This window comes from Lynx rufus, unplaced genomic scaffold (assembly GCF_022079265.1).
Source record: "Lynx rufus isolate CCGP_SWC_20201006 ecotype Redwood Valley unplaced genomic scaffold, mLynRuf1.p SCAF_9, whole genome shotgun sequence".
In the NCBI taxonomy this organism is placed as follows: Eukaryota; Metazoa; Chordata; class Mammalia; order Carnivora; family Felidae; genus Lynx; species Lynx rufus.
The window spans coordinates 105,634,548-105,651,033 of record NW_025814897.1 but is presented as its reverse complement, the minus strand read 5'-3'; the positions used below and the strand labels follow the sequence as shown (position 1 = coordinate 105,651,033).

The following is a 16,486-nucleotide window of genomic DNA, read 5'->3' as shown; positions in this document are numbered from 1 at the left end:
TTTCTGGAAAAAGAATTCAATTTATTTCCTACTTATAAAATGTAAAAAAAGCGCCTTGGGTATAAAATCTACAGGTCTACGGTGTCATCAGTCAGGAGCTCAGAAATGACACTCTTTGCATCCTTCAGTCATTAATTAGTGTTTGGTGCAAAGAAGGTAGGTGCCAGGAGCCCCTCCTGGACCAGGCTAAGTGATAGCTCGCCAAGGATAAAGCCTCACCGCCTTCTGTGAGGAAGAGGAGTAGAGGGCAGAAAAGGAAAAGGGACCTGAGGTAGGAGGCCGGGGAGGGGTGTGTACTGAAATCTGTATTGGGAAACACTTTAACTTGCAAGAGGGAAGATCTTCCTTCTTGACTGCAGAGCACAAGTGCCTGAGCCTGTCCTAGGAAAGTCAAGCTGCTTCCTGTGCACAGGGCCAACCCCCACCCCACAGGACCACAAGCGTAGCATCTGTCAGGAAGGAAAGGCCTCCATCAGTGTGACGAGAAGCGGTCACCTCCGGACTTGTGTGAATTCCCTGCGCAGCCATAACGAGTCCTGGTAGAAGCGAGGATCGCCCAGTCTCACGGCTGTCCGCTTGTAGAAGTAACAGTATAACACTGCCGCTGTGGATAAGTAGAGAAGAAGCTTCAGGGACACTCCTGAGTATTCGTTTCAGGCTAAGAACCAAACCTACCAAGGCGGAGGGGCGCCCTGCCTCAGGATCTCCCAGTGACTCCCAGCAAGGGCAGTGGGCCATAATCTCTCCTGTTCTTTCCACGGCTGATCCACTCATCCCATGCTGGCCGTGATGGACGGGGAAGGCAGGATCAAGGGCCTTAGTAGCCCGAGCCAATGGTGGCACCGAAGTGAGGCCTGAGGTTGCTCTGGTCCTTACCTAATCTCTGGAATACAAACAGCGTTTGAAGTCCGTCTGTCCAGACAAAGCGGCTGGAATTTTTCCAGCGTAAGTTCTGCAGGAGACATGAGGAGACAGGGAAAGCTTAGCCACCAGATGAGGCCCTAGCATCTCCACCTTGGTTAGCTGCAGACATGCCACGTGGTTTTAAGTCAGGCTAATCTCCCCCTCCTTTCTTCCCACAACCCCAAGTAGTGTTTCTCAAAGGAGCTTCAAACTCCCTTTTCTGCTGCAAAGGAAATATCCTTTTAACCCTGAAGGAGGAAGTTTGAACTAAGCTATTTATTTCCTTCCATTCCACAGCCTTTTCCAAGGAGAAGTGCTATACATTATCTTAGGAAGGAGTTCGGCGTGGTCACTGTCTTGCCTTGAAGATCTCAGGCTCGGTTCCTGTCAGATAAAGGCTTAGTGCCCTCAAGGTTTAATCAGATTAACAGCTTTACAGTACAAAGCCAGGACCTATTTTGGCCCCAGGAGGGAGAGCAGAGACAATCTTCTTCAGGAAGCACCTAGAGACGTTGGCACTGCTCTTTCTTTCCTGTGAGCTCTACTTCCCTCCGTGGAATAACAAGGGCAACTTAACAGACGGCTCAGTCTAAGGTGGCGTTAGTATAGGAACGACTAGAGAACCCTGAGGTTTTACTGTGTTCCATCCAAACGAGTACGCGAGAAACACAGGCCATACCCAAACAGACAGAACCATTCGTGAAGCAGGAGAAATCTGGAACCACGAAACCTGGCATTTGCTCTGAGGCACACTGGAGAAGGGCTCTTCCAGTATAAGTGACGGGGACAGAGCAGAGGGCACGAAGCACTAAAGGGCAAGGGGCACTCTTGGCCTGGCCATTTCCCATGGGACACGGATGCCTAAGAATTCCCTGTCTCAACACCCACCTGCCCAAATAGCTAATGATAAAACGGATTCGACTTCCTGTTTTAGCTCTGGCTGGACTGCTGGGGGCAAAGGTGAGCTGAATATTCCAGAAATGGCCCCTGACTCTTGGATAAGGCAGTTCTTTAACACAAAAGGTTGGGCAGAGGTGCCTCATGGAGCTCTCACATGCCCAACCCCAGGCGGGACCACACTCATTTCACCGGTTTCCCATCAAGGATTCTTTGAGATGTAAAAGAATGATGCCGGCTTCCTCGTGGCTTCCTCGAGAAAAAGCTACTCCTAGTCCCTTAAGGGTTCAGGAACTCAGAGCTCCGCTCTTACCATGACCCAGACATGAAAGGAGATGCTGAGGGCGAAGTACACAGCTGTGAGGATGATGGTCCCTTTGAACTTATGGAATAGGAGGTTGACCAAGCCAGCCTGGAAGACGAAGGTGTTGAAGAACATGAGGAAGATGATGATGATGTTGAAAAGGATTGCGATATCCTGGATGCTGCAAACATAAAACAAAGCACAGCCAAATGGAGGTCTGTGGGACGACCCAAGAGCTGGCCCTGGGTCCTAAGGGACACTATGAAGTCTGGCCTTCCCTGTGATCTAGACCTCGGGAAACTCCCCAGAGATAGCATGGGCTTTGGGTCCCAAATGACGCGAGACTAAAACTACGGGCTGGCCCCATCACTTGAGCCGCAGTCCACAGACAAGGCTTTCCCGCTCTGACACTCTTAACTTCTAGACACTGGTGAGAAGACGGTTTCTTCTCTCTGTCCAAAGCCGGCCCCGCCTGTCGCATGACCTGGTCCCGTCAGACATTTTCATCTAGCAAGACGGCAACACCTTTCCCCCCATCTTTGCACAGACGGTGCCTTAGTGCCATTCAGGTCTCAGTTCAAGTGTCCCCTCTTCAGAGAGACTCTTCTTTAACCCTACGCCTAGGGTAGCCCTCCCCTCCCCACCCCCACCTACTTCACATCCATTGTAAACATTTATCACCCTATAAAATTATCTTGAAAAAAATGGGTTCATTGTCCCTCTCAATGGGAGGGGTCAATGGGGGCTTCTAGAATGGAAGCCATGTGAGAGCAGGAAATTATCAGGTTTGCCACTGCAACTAGAACACGGTCCGGCAGGCCCATGAATACCCGTCACACGTATTCATGCGACAGTGCCGAAGGAAGGAAGACGGTGCCGAACACTAGTCTTCTGTCGAGACCTTGCCTCATGGAGTCTCTGAATCTTTGTGCAGGAAAAATGCCAACCGCTTCCATACCATATAGAGAACTGATACGAGTACCCTTTTAACCTGCCATTTTGCAACCCCCTTTCACGGCAGTGGAAGCCAAGATTTCTACTCACAGAGGAAGAAAATGACACGGTGAGCAGTCTGACCCTCTGACTGCTCCCTGTATCCCGGGCCCCTGCGAGAAGTATAGAAACGCAGGACCTCTGACACGTCTCCGTACCGTGGAGTACCCAACATGGGTGAAATTTGATTTTCCCTGAGGTTTTTCCATCAGCTACTTTAAAACGCTAAATCATAACCGTCGGGGCCTTCTAACTGCTTGGGTTCAGCCGACCAGTCCCACCCCCTGAACTCACATGAAGAGCACCAACTGGACGACAGGAGCCATTCGGAGTAGCTCCGAGAAGGAATTGACGAAGAGGTCATAGGACAGCAGCAGGAACTGCAGGGAGAGCACCAGGCTGTAGTTACCGGTCTGGAGCATGCTGCTGCCGCTCCGGTGGGCCCAGCGGGGCACATTCCACAGTTACCCAGAAAACTGCTCCTGGCTTTCTCCCCAGCACCGAGGGAGAAGCACTGGTTCCTCAGGATCAGAGCTGTTCCCCTTGCTCTAAGACAAGGGCCTGTTGAGGCCAAAACGAAACAAAACAAAAAGGTCGTTACAAAGTCATGAATACAATATTCACTGAGGACCTACTACGTCCCAGGCAGCATTCTATGTGCTTGGGACACACCAATGACCAAGCCACTACCGCCACCAAAAAATCCACTAGTCACTCCTTCTAGGGACTCTCACCCTCCAACTTTCTCCATTCCTGGAAGCTTCTAAGTGCAGAGCTCATTTTGTCCTTCCTTCCTTTCCTTTCTTCATTTTAATTTACTTGATTGCTGTAAGTAATCTCTACACCCAACATGGGGCTTGAATTCACAGCTCTGAAACCAAGAGTCACATGCTCCCCCGACTGAGCCAGCCAGGCGCCCCAACGCAGAACTCTAACTACTTTTGAGTTCAAAGGAATCCAGGAGTACTACAAAGAATGACTGTCTTGCCATGTAGTAATGTTAATTCTAATACTAATAGAAGCGGCAAACCTTTATATATCACAATATGCCAGGGACTTTTTAAAAAAAAATTTTTTTTTTAACATTTATTTATTTTTGAGACAGAGAGAGACAGAGCATGAACGGGGGAGGGTCAGAGAGAGGAGGAGACACAGAATCCAAAACAGGCTCCAGGCTCCGAGCTGTCAGCACACAGCCCGAAGCGGGGCTTGAACTCACAGACCGCGAGATCATGACCTGAGCCGAAGTCGGACGCTTAACCGACTGAGCCACCCAGGCGCCCCTGCCAGGGACTTTTTTGTGGGGGTGGGGGTGGGGGTGGGGCTCAAACTCATGACCCCAATATCAAGAGTCACCTGCTCCACCAACTGGGCCAGCCAGGCATCCCTGCCAGGGACTATCCTCAGCACTAACATTATTTAAATTTCATAATAACCCCATGCAGTAGAAGACACACTATCATTACGCTACCCATTTTACAGACAGGACACTTGAGGCTCAGAGAGGAAAAATTATTTGTCCAAGATCACATTGCCAGTAGCAGTGGCAGAGCTGGGATTCAGAATCAGGCAGCCTGAGTCCAGAGTCTGTGCTCTTAACTACTGCCCAAAGCTGCCTGTTATGTAACAGGCTGATATGTCACTGGGTGGGAAAGACGTTGGCACAGGAGAAGTGGGAAGAGGTGCAGGCAGAAAAGGCTGAGAGGAAATCGTGGTCTCCTGCAAAACTTTTATGTTTAAGGTGGCAGCCACATAGTGGCACCGGGGAAGGTACATTCCAAGGCCCAAGGTGTCCTGTGACCCCTCCAGCCGGGTGAAATCTACAAACAAATTTCAAAACGCTGTGAAGTGTAAGAGAGTGAAATTAAATTAACATCTGTAAATCGGGGCACGTGGATGGTTCAGTCGGTCGAGTGTCCGACTTCAGCTCCGGTCATGATCTCACAGTTCTGGGTTCGAGCCCCACCCCCGTGGGGGCTCTGTGCTGACATCTTGGGAGCCTGGAGTCTGCTTCGGATTCTCTGTCTCCCTCTCTCTCTTTCTCAAAAATAAATATATATTTAAAAAGTTTTAATTAACATCTATAAAATGTTTTACAATTTACAAACTCTTTATATTCATTACATTATTTACTCCTACACCCATCTTGAGAAGGAGACCGTTATTACGAATATAATCCCCATATTGTACAGTGGCTCTGAGAGGTTAGCGAACCGCATCCACCTCACCTGGTGAAGAAGTCCCCCCCCCCCCCCCCGGCCTTGAGTGGCTGCATGATGGCAATTTCACTCATTCGTCAAATAATATTGATAGCTATCACCCCCTACCAGCACCACGTTAACCTCAACCAGGTATAACTTCCTTTAATCCTCGCAACTGCTCTGCAAGGTAGTTAAGAATGATCCCCCGTTCTAAAGACAAGAATACAGGGTCAGGGTTCAAGTCATTCCTCCAGGTAGCTGGTGAGCAGAGCCAGGGCTCACAACGGGGGGGTGACACCAAAGCCCGCGCTCTAAGCTAGGACTTCACGGGCCACCACGGAGAGCTGTCGTGAGGAACCGTGACCCAGAAGCGCCCACCGCCAAATCTACGGGAAGGATGACCTCCGCTTTAGGGGAGCAGTGATGCGCGACAGAACGAAGCCGTCTTCGGTCCGTCCCACCGCTCGGTGCCGCGTTCCCTCTGTCCCCAGGGCAGTTTTCCTCACCCTTCCCAATTCACCTCAACACGGGGCTGTCTTGGCGAAACACCCAAACCCAAACAGCGACAACGAAAACTCCGACCCTGGTCCCTTTTCCCCACTCCTCAAGCACGCTCACCTCGAAGACCCAACGTCGGTTGTCATGGGGACGCCGGCCTGGCTTCCGGGAAGACGTTTTAAATCCCGGAAGTAGATGGCGGACACGGGCGCCGTCCGTGCCGGGCTGTCCGCGGGTCCTCGGCTTTCCCTCCGCGCTCTGTGGCCAGCCCGGCCGCCATGTTTGGGCCCCCGCTTCTCTGGGCTCGGTCCTCTGGTGCCTTCCCGGCGTCGCCGCGTCCAGCTCCTGTCCCTCCCAGTCGCTGTCCCGCGGCCTTGCTGAGACCCAGCCCCAGGCGAGAGGCTTCGCGTCCGTCCGAACGCGAGATGGGGGACGGGGTGAGAGGCAGGGCGGAGCCGGGGCGGTACTCCCTAGGGAAGAAACACCAGCGGAAGGACTGATGTTGGAGTCCACAACTCCAGACTTCATTTCCCAGGCGGCCGCGCGCGCGGCCGGAAGTGCTATGAGCCTATAAGAGAGGGCGGCGGCCCGGCTCTTTTGGCACTGGGTGGCGGTGCCCGGCGGGTGGGTCTGTCTTCGAAAGTCCCCGATTCCAACTTCCCGGAGTCCTAGTAGCCGAGGGGCCGGGTGGCGAGAGGCGGGTCCGAGAGACCCCTGCGACCCTCTGTGGTTCGGGGGTGAGAAAGAGCTCGGGTGGGGAGTTCACGGACCTGGGTTCGAGTGCTGGCTCCGCTGCTATTTCCCCTCGTGCTGTCGCTACCCCTCGCTCGGGCTCAGCTTTCTTTTGTAGGAAATGGACACCGCTGTCCGTGCCCTTCCTTCTACAGGTGTGGTTGCACAGGCACGAAAGCTCTTCGGAAGTCGCAGTCAGCAGGCGGAGCTCCTCGCCGTAGTTTTCATCGAAGGTTAGCTAGGACCGACAGCCGCCCTCCGTCCCCGCAGAAGAGTCAGGGATCGGGCTCCGGATTCCTGGAGCGGTTCTCCCGACACCGGAGCCAAACGGGAGCAGTCCGGAAGGGCGGGTCTGTAATCACTGTGGTGCTAAGGAGCACCTTGCTTACCTACCTCCTGGCTGGAGTTCAGGGGTCCTCACTCCTGAGCCCTGATTTTACAGAAGCTACGTTTGGAAGTGAGGCGTTCTTGGAGCTGAGGGGAAGTGAACCTGGGTTCCTCACCGTGGCCAAGTCGCTTTCTTTCTTTGGGTCCCAGTGATTTTGATCTGTCAGAGAAGCGTTTAGGACTTGAACCCGAAGTCTGATTCTCAGGATTCCTAAATCCCCCACCATTCATCTGGAAGCAGGAACAACAAATTGACTTTCTATCCCTTCATCTGCTTGTAGTTCTAAATTATAAAAGTTATATTATAAGAGCTTGGAATAGAGCCTTTTCCTAAGATTAAGAGCTGAATGGAAACTTACCCATTTCCTACCCCAGGGCCTGATGCAGCCAGGGAGAATCCTTTTTGTCAAGGGACCGAGGAAAGTATTAGGTTGGGGAGTATATTTCTTAGATCACAGTTGACAAAACTTGTAACTTCCAGGCCAAATCTGGCACACCTGCATTTTTTTTTTGATTAAAAAAATGTTTATTTATTTTGAGAGAGAGAGTCCCAGGCAGACTCTGTGCTGTCAGCGCAGAGCTGGACGTGGAGCCCGAGCTCACGCAACTGTGAGATCTTGACCTGAGCTGAAATCAAGAGTCAGGACGCTTAACCAACTGAGCCACTCCGGCGCTCCAAGGTTTTTCCATTTTTAGATAACTAACATTTTAGATAACGAAAAGGATAATATTTGTGATACGTAAAGACAACATGAACCTGAAATTTGCCCGCAAATAAAGTTTTTGGGGGAACGTAGCCGTGTTGATTTGTGAAGGTGTCTGTGCCTGCTTTTGCACTACATCAGAAGAGTCGATGGCATAGTTGTGACAGAGACTGTCCGGCCTACAAAGCCTAAGGTATTTACCATTCTGGGCCTTTGTAGAAGCGTATGGGGATTTCTGCTTTGGAATGGGCAGAATCAGAGACCAAACAATGGTGAGCACACCCTGAAATCATAGCACAAACCTACTTTCTTGGAATAAATGAAAGACTGTTCTCAGCGTTTGGGTTGCAGTTTTCACTGTATTCTTTTTTTCTCTGTTTTTGCACACTCGGGCAGAGGAAGGACTCTTCTGTGTACTGTGAGCAGTGTAATATTGCGGCCCTCGTTCAGGAAAGTGTCCCCGTTGAATATTCTAAGTCTGTCCCAGGGCAGTAATCCAGGAGGGTGGAGACAGTCTCTTTTGGATTATATTTACTTTTGTTTTTTTCTCCTCCAAAGGAAAAGAAAGTCATGAGAGATACTGTCTGATGGATGGAGACTGCTGACCAAGTGCTTCATGCTGACTTCACTGGGGGGTGACTGAACATCTGGTGACCCGAAACTTCCTCTGCTCTTACGGGGACTAAGGGGACGCCTCTGAGGCTGGGCAGCAAATCTCTGAGCTCAGGAGTTGAGTCAGGAAGCTTCTAGGAAGACATTATTTTCTCCTTCTAGCCTTATGGAAGCTTGGTTTTCCCCCAGCCCTCGGATCTAACTTTCTCTGTGGTGACTGCTAACTTGGATCACATTGTGAGAGCTCAGTGTGTTTTTCTGATTAGGTGGACACCTGTCATGGAGAGAACTGGCGTGACATGCTGTTGGGGCCACTGAGAGGCCTGGGCAGCCACGGAGACCACGAGCTTCAGGCTTTAGTTGGTAGCTAGGATGAACTGCTGTGACAACATCGAGAAAAGCAGAATATTTAGCTCTCACAGCGTCCTTAACGGACATTTTCTCACTTGACCTTTTTTTAAAAAAAAAAACTTTTTTTTTTAATGTTTATTTATTTTTGAGAGAGAAGGCACAAGCAGGGGAGGGGCAGAGAGAGAGGGAGACCCAGAATCCGAAACAGGCTCCAGGCTCCGTGCTCTCAGCACAGAGCCTGACACAGGGCTCGAACTCACAAACTGTGAGATCATGACCTGAGCCGAAGTTGGACGCTTAACCAACTGAGCCACCCGGGCACCCCTCACTTGACCTTCTGACAACCTATGGTCAAGGTAAAAAAACAGGGGACTTGAAGCCAAACGGACAAGGATTTGAAACTTCCTACCCCTTTACTGGGTCCTAATGCTGGTATTTAATCTTTCTTTTTTTTTTTTTTAAGTTTTTTTTTTTTTTAAGTTTTATTTATTTATTTTGAGAGAGATTAAGACAGCACAAGCAGGGGAGGGGCAGAGAGACTGGGTGAATCCCAAGCAGGCTCCACACTGTCGGCACAGGGCCCCACGTGGGGCCTGAACTCACGAAACCGTGAGATCATGACCTGAGCCGAAATCGAGTCAGGTGCCTAACTGACCGAACCACTCAGGTACCCCAAATCTTTCTGACCCTTGGTTTCCTCCTCTGTAAAGTGGGGTTGAGGACCTCTCACAGGGTTGTCAAGAGGAGCAAATGGGATCCTGTGTTCACGGGTTCTACTCAGTAAGTTCTATTCCTGTTACTGTGCCTTTTTTCAGATGAGAAGACTGAGTCCTACACATGCTAAGTGATTTCCTCCAGTTGCCTCATTTCATAAGGATCAGAGCCTAGGCCCGCACTCTGTCAGCCTACCACTAATTCTAAAGGTGAGGGAATCCAGTGTGTTACCTCCTTGGGAGTTCTGGCCGGTTTCAGGGACTTCCTTTCCTCTCTGTTAGCGGCCTCAGATTAAGGGATCTGAACTGCAGCCTGCCGCAGTGTCCCCTTCTCGGTGTGAGTCCGCGGGACAGGGTGACCACCTTGAGAGCTGGGCCCGTGCTGCCTACAGGTGTAGTTAGCGGAAAAGCCGAGACGGCCCTGTGGCTTTGTGTGTTTGCCCGCCAAACCTCACGCCCACCTGCCTGGTGTTAAAGTGCAACTGCTTAGGGCCTGAGGCATTTGTCTGAAACCAGAGTTGGTTTCTGAGTTTATCAGGTACACAGGGAAAGCTAAAAATAAACTCTTGCTTTCTAGACCATGAGTTCTTGCTTCCTCCTTTCTCCTCTGAACTTTCCGTGGAGGAAGAGAAAGCAGAAGTGTCAGGCCTGGGGACACCTGAGGGCTGTTGTCCAATTGCAAGTGTGGAGTGTGGGGGGTTCTAGAGCAACAGCCTGATCTTACTTCCTCAGTGGGAGGTTTAGCCGCACGGAGTTCACCGTCTGGGGAAGAACTTTTTTGTAGAAGTGGGAGATCACAGGACTTCCTCTCTTCCTTCTTCCTAATGATGGTGTGTTTGCTCCTGGCAGATTATGGGTTTGCCTCCTTCTGTTAGAACTGAGGGCTGAGGCGTTTCTATGACTCTAGCCTGGATTTTAATTCCTATCCCTAATTTTCCGTGGGGAAAGGGTGGGGTGGATTCTTTACCTTTTGGCCCTGTGAAGGGAGACTAATCTCAGGGCTTTGGGCCCAGAGCCTTGACGTCCGGCCCCGGCAGAGGAGGGCCCTCTCCAGAGCCGGCCGCAGGCCCAAGCTGGCCGTACTGTGTACCGTTGGGTGCTGGGGTGGGGCCAGCCTCACTGTCCATAACCAGAGATCAGGCCTCACGGGGCAGTGCCCGGGCTGGTGGCAGGAGATCTGAAGTGAAAAGCACCCACCCCTTGGGCAAGAGCGAGCTCAGTGTTCCCTCCTTTAGCTGGCGTGTGGGGTGCGCTCCAGCCAGCAGAGCCGACGGGGACGTGTGACCTCTGCTGCTTCCAGGGGCGCCTGGTCAGAATGGCTGTCGGGTGGTTCTACTTGTCCTTCTATGCACTGTCGCTGCTGGGCCTGATGTGCGTCATCCTCACCGTCTACTGGATGCAGCTGTGGCATGGTGGCTTTGCCTGGGATGGCACCAGCCGCCTCATGTTCAACTATCACCCCGTGTTCATGGTCGCTGGCTCAGTGGTGGTCTACAGTGCTGGTGAGTACGAGGCCCTGGGAGACGTGCTGTGACCCAGACCCGGCCGGGGCAGAGCTCTCCCTCTCCACAGCTGGCCTTTGTCACTGCTGGGTTTGCGGCTACGAGAGTGGGGGGAGGCCGGGCTGTCTGTGGCCCCGGGTGTCATTTACAGGAAGGTAGTAGTGAGGAGGGGGGCCATCTGAGAAGCAGAGCTTCACGGACACTCTGGGGTGGGGGTTGGCACGCTTTTTCTGTAAAGGGCCAGATAGTAAACGTTCCAGGCTTTGCAGGCTCTACCATCTGTGTTGCAACTACCCATCCTTATTCTTGTATCGTGAGCAGCCATAGATGACATGAAAACATATCCGTGACCGTGTTCCAGTAAAACTACTCACAAAAATGCATGGCAGGCTTGGGGCGCCTGGGTGGCGCAGTCGGTTAAGCGTCCGACTTCAGCCAGGTCACGATCTCGCGGTCTGTGAGTTCGAGCCCCGCGTCGGGCTCTGGGCTGATGGCTCAGAGCCTGGAGCCTGTTTCCGGTTCTGTGTCTCCCTCTCTCTCTGCCCCCCCCCCCCCCCGTTCATGCTCTGTCTCTCTCTGTCCCAAAAATAAATGAACGTTGAAAAAAAAAAAATTTAAAAAAAAATGCATGGCAGGCTGGACTTGGCCCATGGGCTGTAGTTTGCCAACTTCTGCTTTAGGGAGCAGGAGATTGAAGCGTCTCATGACACGGGTCCTTCCATGAGGAAGCTGCTTACCCGTGCCAGGCCCGTGTTTGCCCCGTGCATCCAGAGCTGGGCCTTGGGCCCAAGTGAGCCTCACTTTCCCCACCTGTAAAATGGGAACGGTGATGACATTGGTCGTAGCTGCTTATCCTGTGCACTTCAGATACCTCAGCCCATTTTGTTCCTACGAGAAGCCTGTGAGATGGGCTCTGCCGCTCTCCCCATTTTACAGATGGGGAAACTGAGATTTAGAAACAAGAGGCCACAGAGCTGAGAGGCAGAGCCGGGCTGTGGACCTCGGTCTGTGTAACCCGATTAAGAGCCCGGGTTTGTGACAGCTAACTGCGCTTGTAAGAAGGCGGAGGAAATAACGAAAGCAACATTGCTTTCTCACCCACAGAACTGTGCTTGAGTGCATTTGTTATGTAATGACATATGTACACATCATTATGTAATGACAGACCGGTGGGTCCAAGAAACCCGCTTCTCCCTTTTTGTCACTGTTTTGTCTCCCTCTGCGCCCTTCACGGCTGAAACGATGTGAGGAGAGGAGATGCCGGGGAGTGGGGGGCCGCGTGCTGGCATTTCCTTCCTCTCTGGTTGGGAGGCGGTGTGGGACCGCGTCAGGTTAATTCCCCCTAACGTGCTGGGGGAGCCGAGGGGAAAAGGCCGGGCCCTGGGACGTTCTCTCCCGCAGCATCGCTGGTGTACCGCCTGCCGCAGTCGTGGGTGGGGCCCAAGCTGCCATGGAAGATTGGCCACGCAGTCCTGCACCTGCTGGCCTTCATCCTGACCGTGCTGGGGCTGGTCGTCGTCTTTCAGTTTCACAACCACGAAAACACCGTCAGCCTCTACTCCCTGCACAGCTGGCTGGGCATTGTCACCGTCTTCCTTTTTGCCTGCCAGGTGGGTCCTCTCCTTCGGGTTCCCGCTCCCAGACGGCGGCCGTGGGCTCCGGTTGGGACTTCACCAAATACTCCCTCCGGTTATTGCCCAGAGATGGCCCTGCAGGGCGCATCCCATAGAATCGGCAGCTTAAGTGGCCGCAGGAGACTGGTAGTTCCCACGCCCGTCCCCCTGCCCCTCCGTTGTCCTAGCTTTATCATAGCACATACCACGCTGATGTGGTCTGTGATCTTTTCCACCTTCCCCGTCCCCACCTTTCTGTGAACCAGAAGCAATTCTGGAAGTGGTTTCTGCACACTGACGTCAGCCCTGCACAGGCGAGTTTTATGGGGCAGGACTGGAAGGCAGCAGAGACATTACAAGGGTGGCTGGGCTTTCGGGAGACTGGGCTTGTAGCTGAGCATTTCGTGGAACATTCTGGTTCGGCTAAGAAATCGACCATAGTGCGGGAGCTGGTGGGAGGTTTGAGCTGGGAAAGAAGGGCGAGAGGCCACTGCGGGGTCGGGGGCCCAGTGGGCGGGATGGCCTGCTACACCTTCGGGAACAGCACGGTGCAGTCAGGCACCTCCCTGTGTTCACAGTGGTTCCTGGGCTTTGTCGTCTTCCTGCTGCCGTGGGTGTCCGTGTGGCTGCGCAGCCTCCTTAAACCCATCCACGTCTTCTTTGGAGCTGTCATCCTCTTTCTGTCCATTGCGTCTGTCATTTCCGGCATTAATGAGAAGCTCTTCTTCAGTTTGTGAGTGGGATGGGGCCCCCAGCTCTAATGTCGAGGGGAAGGCATAGCGTCTTCCAAAGATGCACCCTGTGATCACAGGGCCTATCCAGGGGTGGGGAGCCTTTGGAGATGGGCTTGTTCTTGATCTGGAAGGTCATGGAATCTTTAGGTTGGGATTGGTAAATTGGTCAGCAAAAAACTTATCTGCCGTCCGATTGACTTAGTACCTACTGTGTGTCAGAAGCTATTCTAAGCGCCTTAAATTTAATCCTCTGATCATTTTACAACATGGATACTGTTGTCATTGCTGAGGCACAGAGAAGTTAAGTAACTTCCCTAAGGGCACACGGCCCGAAGGCGGCAGAGCTGGGGGTTAAGATGACCGCCTCATGCCTAACCACTACCACCCCCCATTATTTTAAGGCATGGGGGGTGGGTAGTGAAAAGCAAGGAAGATGTGAGGTCAGACTTGGGTTTAAGTCTGGGCTATGCCATTTACTAGTTGTACGACTGTGGGCAAGCTCATATTTCTGAGCTTTAGTTTCCTCATAGGTGGAAAGCATCCTGCAGATACTTGTGGTGGCAGGGACCAGAAACTGTGTTAACATTCCAGGTCACAGATGGTCCTTGGAAGCTTTTCTCACCATCTGTTAAGGGTGTTGGGTCTATCACTGGGCAAAAACAGGTGGCAAAAATCTCTCGAGGGCCCACGGTGTTTTGTCCCCTTCAGGAACAACAACACCCAGCCATACTCCAGTCTGCCCAGTGAAGCTGTCTTTGCCAACAGCACTGGGATGCTGGTCGTGGTCTTTGGGCTACTAGTGCTCTATATCCTCCTGGTTTCGTCTTGGAAACGCCCAGAGCCAGGGATCCTGAGCGAAGGACAGGTATGGGGTCTTGGGTCTTTCATTCCAGGTTGGGGTAGGGCCAGGCCTAGAGAAGGGTCACCCAGGAAGGGTTCGGGCCTTGCCGGGAAGCCCGCTCAGTAACATGGTGGGAAACCGGGTCGACCGATGGTGGGGTTAGGTTGGCTGATGGGGGGGCACTGTGTCAAAGCGGCTCATCCCAGCCATGGTGGCAAATGGAGCTGCTCAGAGGCTCCCGGGGCCTGTCCCTTGGGAGAGGACAGATGGTTACGCCCTTCTCCAAATTCCTGTGGCTTCATGAGGGGAAAGTGTGGCCTTCTGTCCTCCAAGGAAGGGCTTGAGCATGACGAGAGGGTGTCGGAATTCCCATTCTCCCAGCTTTGGGGCTGGTCTTGGGGGCGGAGCTTATCCAGCAGGTGCTGGCTGACGGGTTCGGTGTGGGTTCGGTGTGTGGGTAGGTTTCCCCCTGAGGGATGTGGTGAGACGGGGGGTGCATCGGACTGAGGGACTTTGGGGCTTCCCTGAGAGATGTGGTGGCTTGGGCGGGGACCGCCCTGCGGGTCGGGGGTCTGTCTGAACAGCTCAGGCCAGGTGCGACTCCTGCCAGTCAGGGGCAGTTGTGGTGTCCTGCCATTAACGCCTGTGCCTCTGCCTGTCTTTCCAGCCCCTGTTGCGTGACGGGGAGTGAAGCGGGAAGGGCACCCACGAGCAGGTGGAGGTGTTTCCCCCCAGAAGCTCTTCTCTGCCAGGGCCTCCTCTCTGGTTTCGGCAACAGACCAGCTTCGCGCTCTGGGCCCGAACCTCTTCTGGCCTCCGCGTGGGGCCTGCTCTCCCCACCAATCTCCTGCCCACCCGCTCTGCTTGGTGGCTTCTCTACCCCTTCCTGGCATCGACTTCTCGGGTTCTCCACACACGCCGCCCCAGCTGCTCACGCTGTGTGCTCCCTGCTCCCTGTGTGAAGTCAAGCTGATTTCCCCTCTCGGCCCCTAAGGATCTGGTAGAGACTCTCTCCAGCTCAGATAAGCCAGGACGCAGGTGCAACCTGTACGCGGAAAGTGAGGGAGGTAACGGTGTCCGGCAGCTTTCCCCGGAAGGCGTGCGTTATATTTGGGCCGCCCTGACCGTTGGGCGGCCAGCATCTGCCGTGCCCTCCGTCCAGCCCGCCCAGACGTGAGGCTGGAATGGAGAAGGTGGAAGGTGATGGAAGGTGATGGAAGGAGGAGAAGGGCAGCAGGGGGGCTTCCGCAGAGAAGCTGAGGAGCTGACTGCTCTTTGCTGTTCTGTTTCGTGTCGCTGCATTCCTCGTCCACCTGCACTGTGACCACGTGCCTCCACCTCTCGCTGCTGCCACAGCCCTGGCCTAGATCCTGGCCTTTCCCTGTGACTTACGTGCCCGTCAATGTCGGGCAGCCCGAGGAACCCTGATGACCTACTCTCCCAAGAACCGTGTGACCCCGGCTGCCCCACAAGGGATGAGCCCCAGGGATGCCTCGGACTTCCGTTCCTGCCCCTGCCCGGATCAGGGCCTCCCCACCTGGCCCCGGGCAGGCTCAGCCTCGCTCTCTTGGCAGAGCCCCTGCCCAGCTGATTTTCACTCTCTAGCTCCCCATGCAATAAGCCAAAGTTGTGGTGCATTGTGCCCGGTGGGCGGCTTTCCAAGGTGCTCCCTGCTGAGTACCGGAGTGCCTCATTTGCCCCCTCAGTGGCTACTTGCTTGGCCAAACCCAGTCTCGTGTTATGCCTGAGGGCGAGCTGCGGGGGGGGGGGGGGGGGAGAGTAGTGGGGGATGGGACGGGGGATTCTGCTCCTCTCGTAAGTGATGGGGCCGTGGCTTTTCCCGCCTTCTCCAAATGAGCCCTGCTGGGACCCAGCTCCATACTGCCGTGCTCAGTGACCAGCAGCACCAGTGCACTTAACCCTGGCAGGTGGTGAGGAGGCGGACCGTCCACCCCAACCCCATGTGGTCCGATGTCGGCGGGACTGTGACTGGACTTCCTGAGGGGATGGAGCCTTTGAAGCCACTGGGATGACTTCCAGTCACCTCAGTCACGTGCCCCGTGCCCCCTCTTTCCGTATGGGTGGAGCTGTAACTTGTTCACGCAGCTTGGTTTCCTTTAATCGTGTTTTAAAGAATCAAAGCCTTCTCTACTGTGATCACATTGTGGTTAATTGAGCTCTGGGAAACTTGTGAAAGCCTCGGGACAGTTGGGACCTTCAGACTGGGGAGAAACACACCAAAAGGCGCCAGAGATCTCCAGGCTGCCCTCCTGGAATGGTATGTGACTCATGGTATGTCTGGACTTCCTTAATAACGAAAAGCTTCTGAGTACTTGGTTATCTCACAAGGAAGGAAATGTTTCCTGTTTTTACAACTGGAACTCAGAAACTGGGTAGTGACTTGGTCACTGGTAGCTGAGATCACTGAGGCAGGAAGTGGAGAGTTGGGATCCACAGGCCAGGTGTTTATGCCAGTCTCCTTCCCAGCTGCTGGGTGTGCG

At 53.4% G+C, this 16,486-nt stretch overlaps 2 protein-coding genes across 11 annotated transcripts; one reads left to right on the top strand and one right to left on the bottom strand.

Moving 5' to 3' along the window:
- Positions 1 to 6,005, bottom strand: TMEM138 (transmembrane protein 138). The gene is made up of 5 exons (XM_047070181.1): positions 5,917 to 6,005; positions 3,392 to 3,658; positions 2,114 to 2,285; positions 877 to 952; positions 1 to 604 (listed from the first exon to the last, which is right to left on the bottom strand). The coding sequence occupies exons 2-5, from the start codon at positions 3,517 to 3,519 to the stop codon at positions 492 to 494; spliced, it is 489 nt and encodes a 162-aa protein (XP_046926137.1). The 5' UTR covers positions 3,520 to 3,658; positions 5,917 to 6,005; the 3' UTR covers positions 1 to 491.
- A 144-nt stretch (positions 6,006 to 6,149) lies between these two features.
- LOC124504694 (lysosomal membrane ascorbate-dependent ferrireductase CYB561A3) lies at positions 6,150 to 15,743 on the top strand. Of its 10 annotated transcripts, none has more exons than XM_047070172.1 (9): positions 6,150 to 6,233; positions 6,684 to 6,878; positions 8,178 to 8,269; positions 9,398 to 9,505; positions 10,596 to 10,797; positions 12,199 to 12,407; positions 12,989 to 13,143; positions 13,853 to 14,009; positions 14,653 to 15,743. In XM_047070172.1, the coding sequence occupies exons 5-9, from the start codon at positions 10,611 to 10,613 to the stop codon at positions 14,674 to 14,676; spliced, it is 732 nt and encodes a 243-aa protein (XP_046926128.1). In that variant the 5' UTR covers positions 6,150 to 6,233; positions 6,684 to 6,878; positions 8,178 to 8,269; positions 9,398 to 9,505; positions 10,596 to 10,610; the 3' UTR covers positions 14,677 to 15,743. The 10 variants fall into 10 exon arrangements, with proteins under 10 accessions (XP_046926128.1, XP_046926129.1, XP_046926133.1 ...); XM_047070173.1 differs by lacking the exon at positions 6,150 to 6,233 and adding an exon at positions 6,401 to 6,420; XM_047070177.1 differs by lacking the exon at positions 6,150 to 6,233 and adding an exon at positions 6,437 to 6,533 and having other exon boundaries at positions 6,684 to 6,761.
- The last annotated feature ends 743 nt before the right edge of the window (positions 15,744 to 16,486 follow it).

Bases quoted from the DNA above. Each gene is read 5' to 3' on its own strand.
- TMEM138 (XM_047070181.1), bottom strand. From the start codon at position 3,519: ATGCTCCAGACCGGTAACTACAGCCTGGTGCTCTCCCTGCAGTTCCTG. The intron at 2,286-3,391 runs GTGAGTTCAGGG...TTATGTTTGCAG, and splicing joins GTCCAGTTGGTGCTCTTCAT to CATCCAGGATATCGCAATCC. The intron at 953-2,113 runs GTAAGAGCGGAG...TGTCTCCTGCAG, and splicing joins CCTTTCATGTCTGGGTCATG to AACTTACGCTGGAAAAATTC.
- LOC124504694 (XM_047070170.1), top strand. The intron at 12,408-12,988 runs GTGGGTCCTCTC...CTGTGTTCACAG, and splicing joins TCTTCCTTTTTGCCTGCCAG to TGGTTCCTGGGCTTTGTCGT. The intron at 14,010-14,652 runs GTATGGGGTCTT...CTGTCTTTCCAG, and splicing joins GGATCCTGAGCGAAGGACAG to CCCCTGTTGCGTGACGGGGA.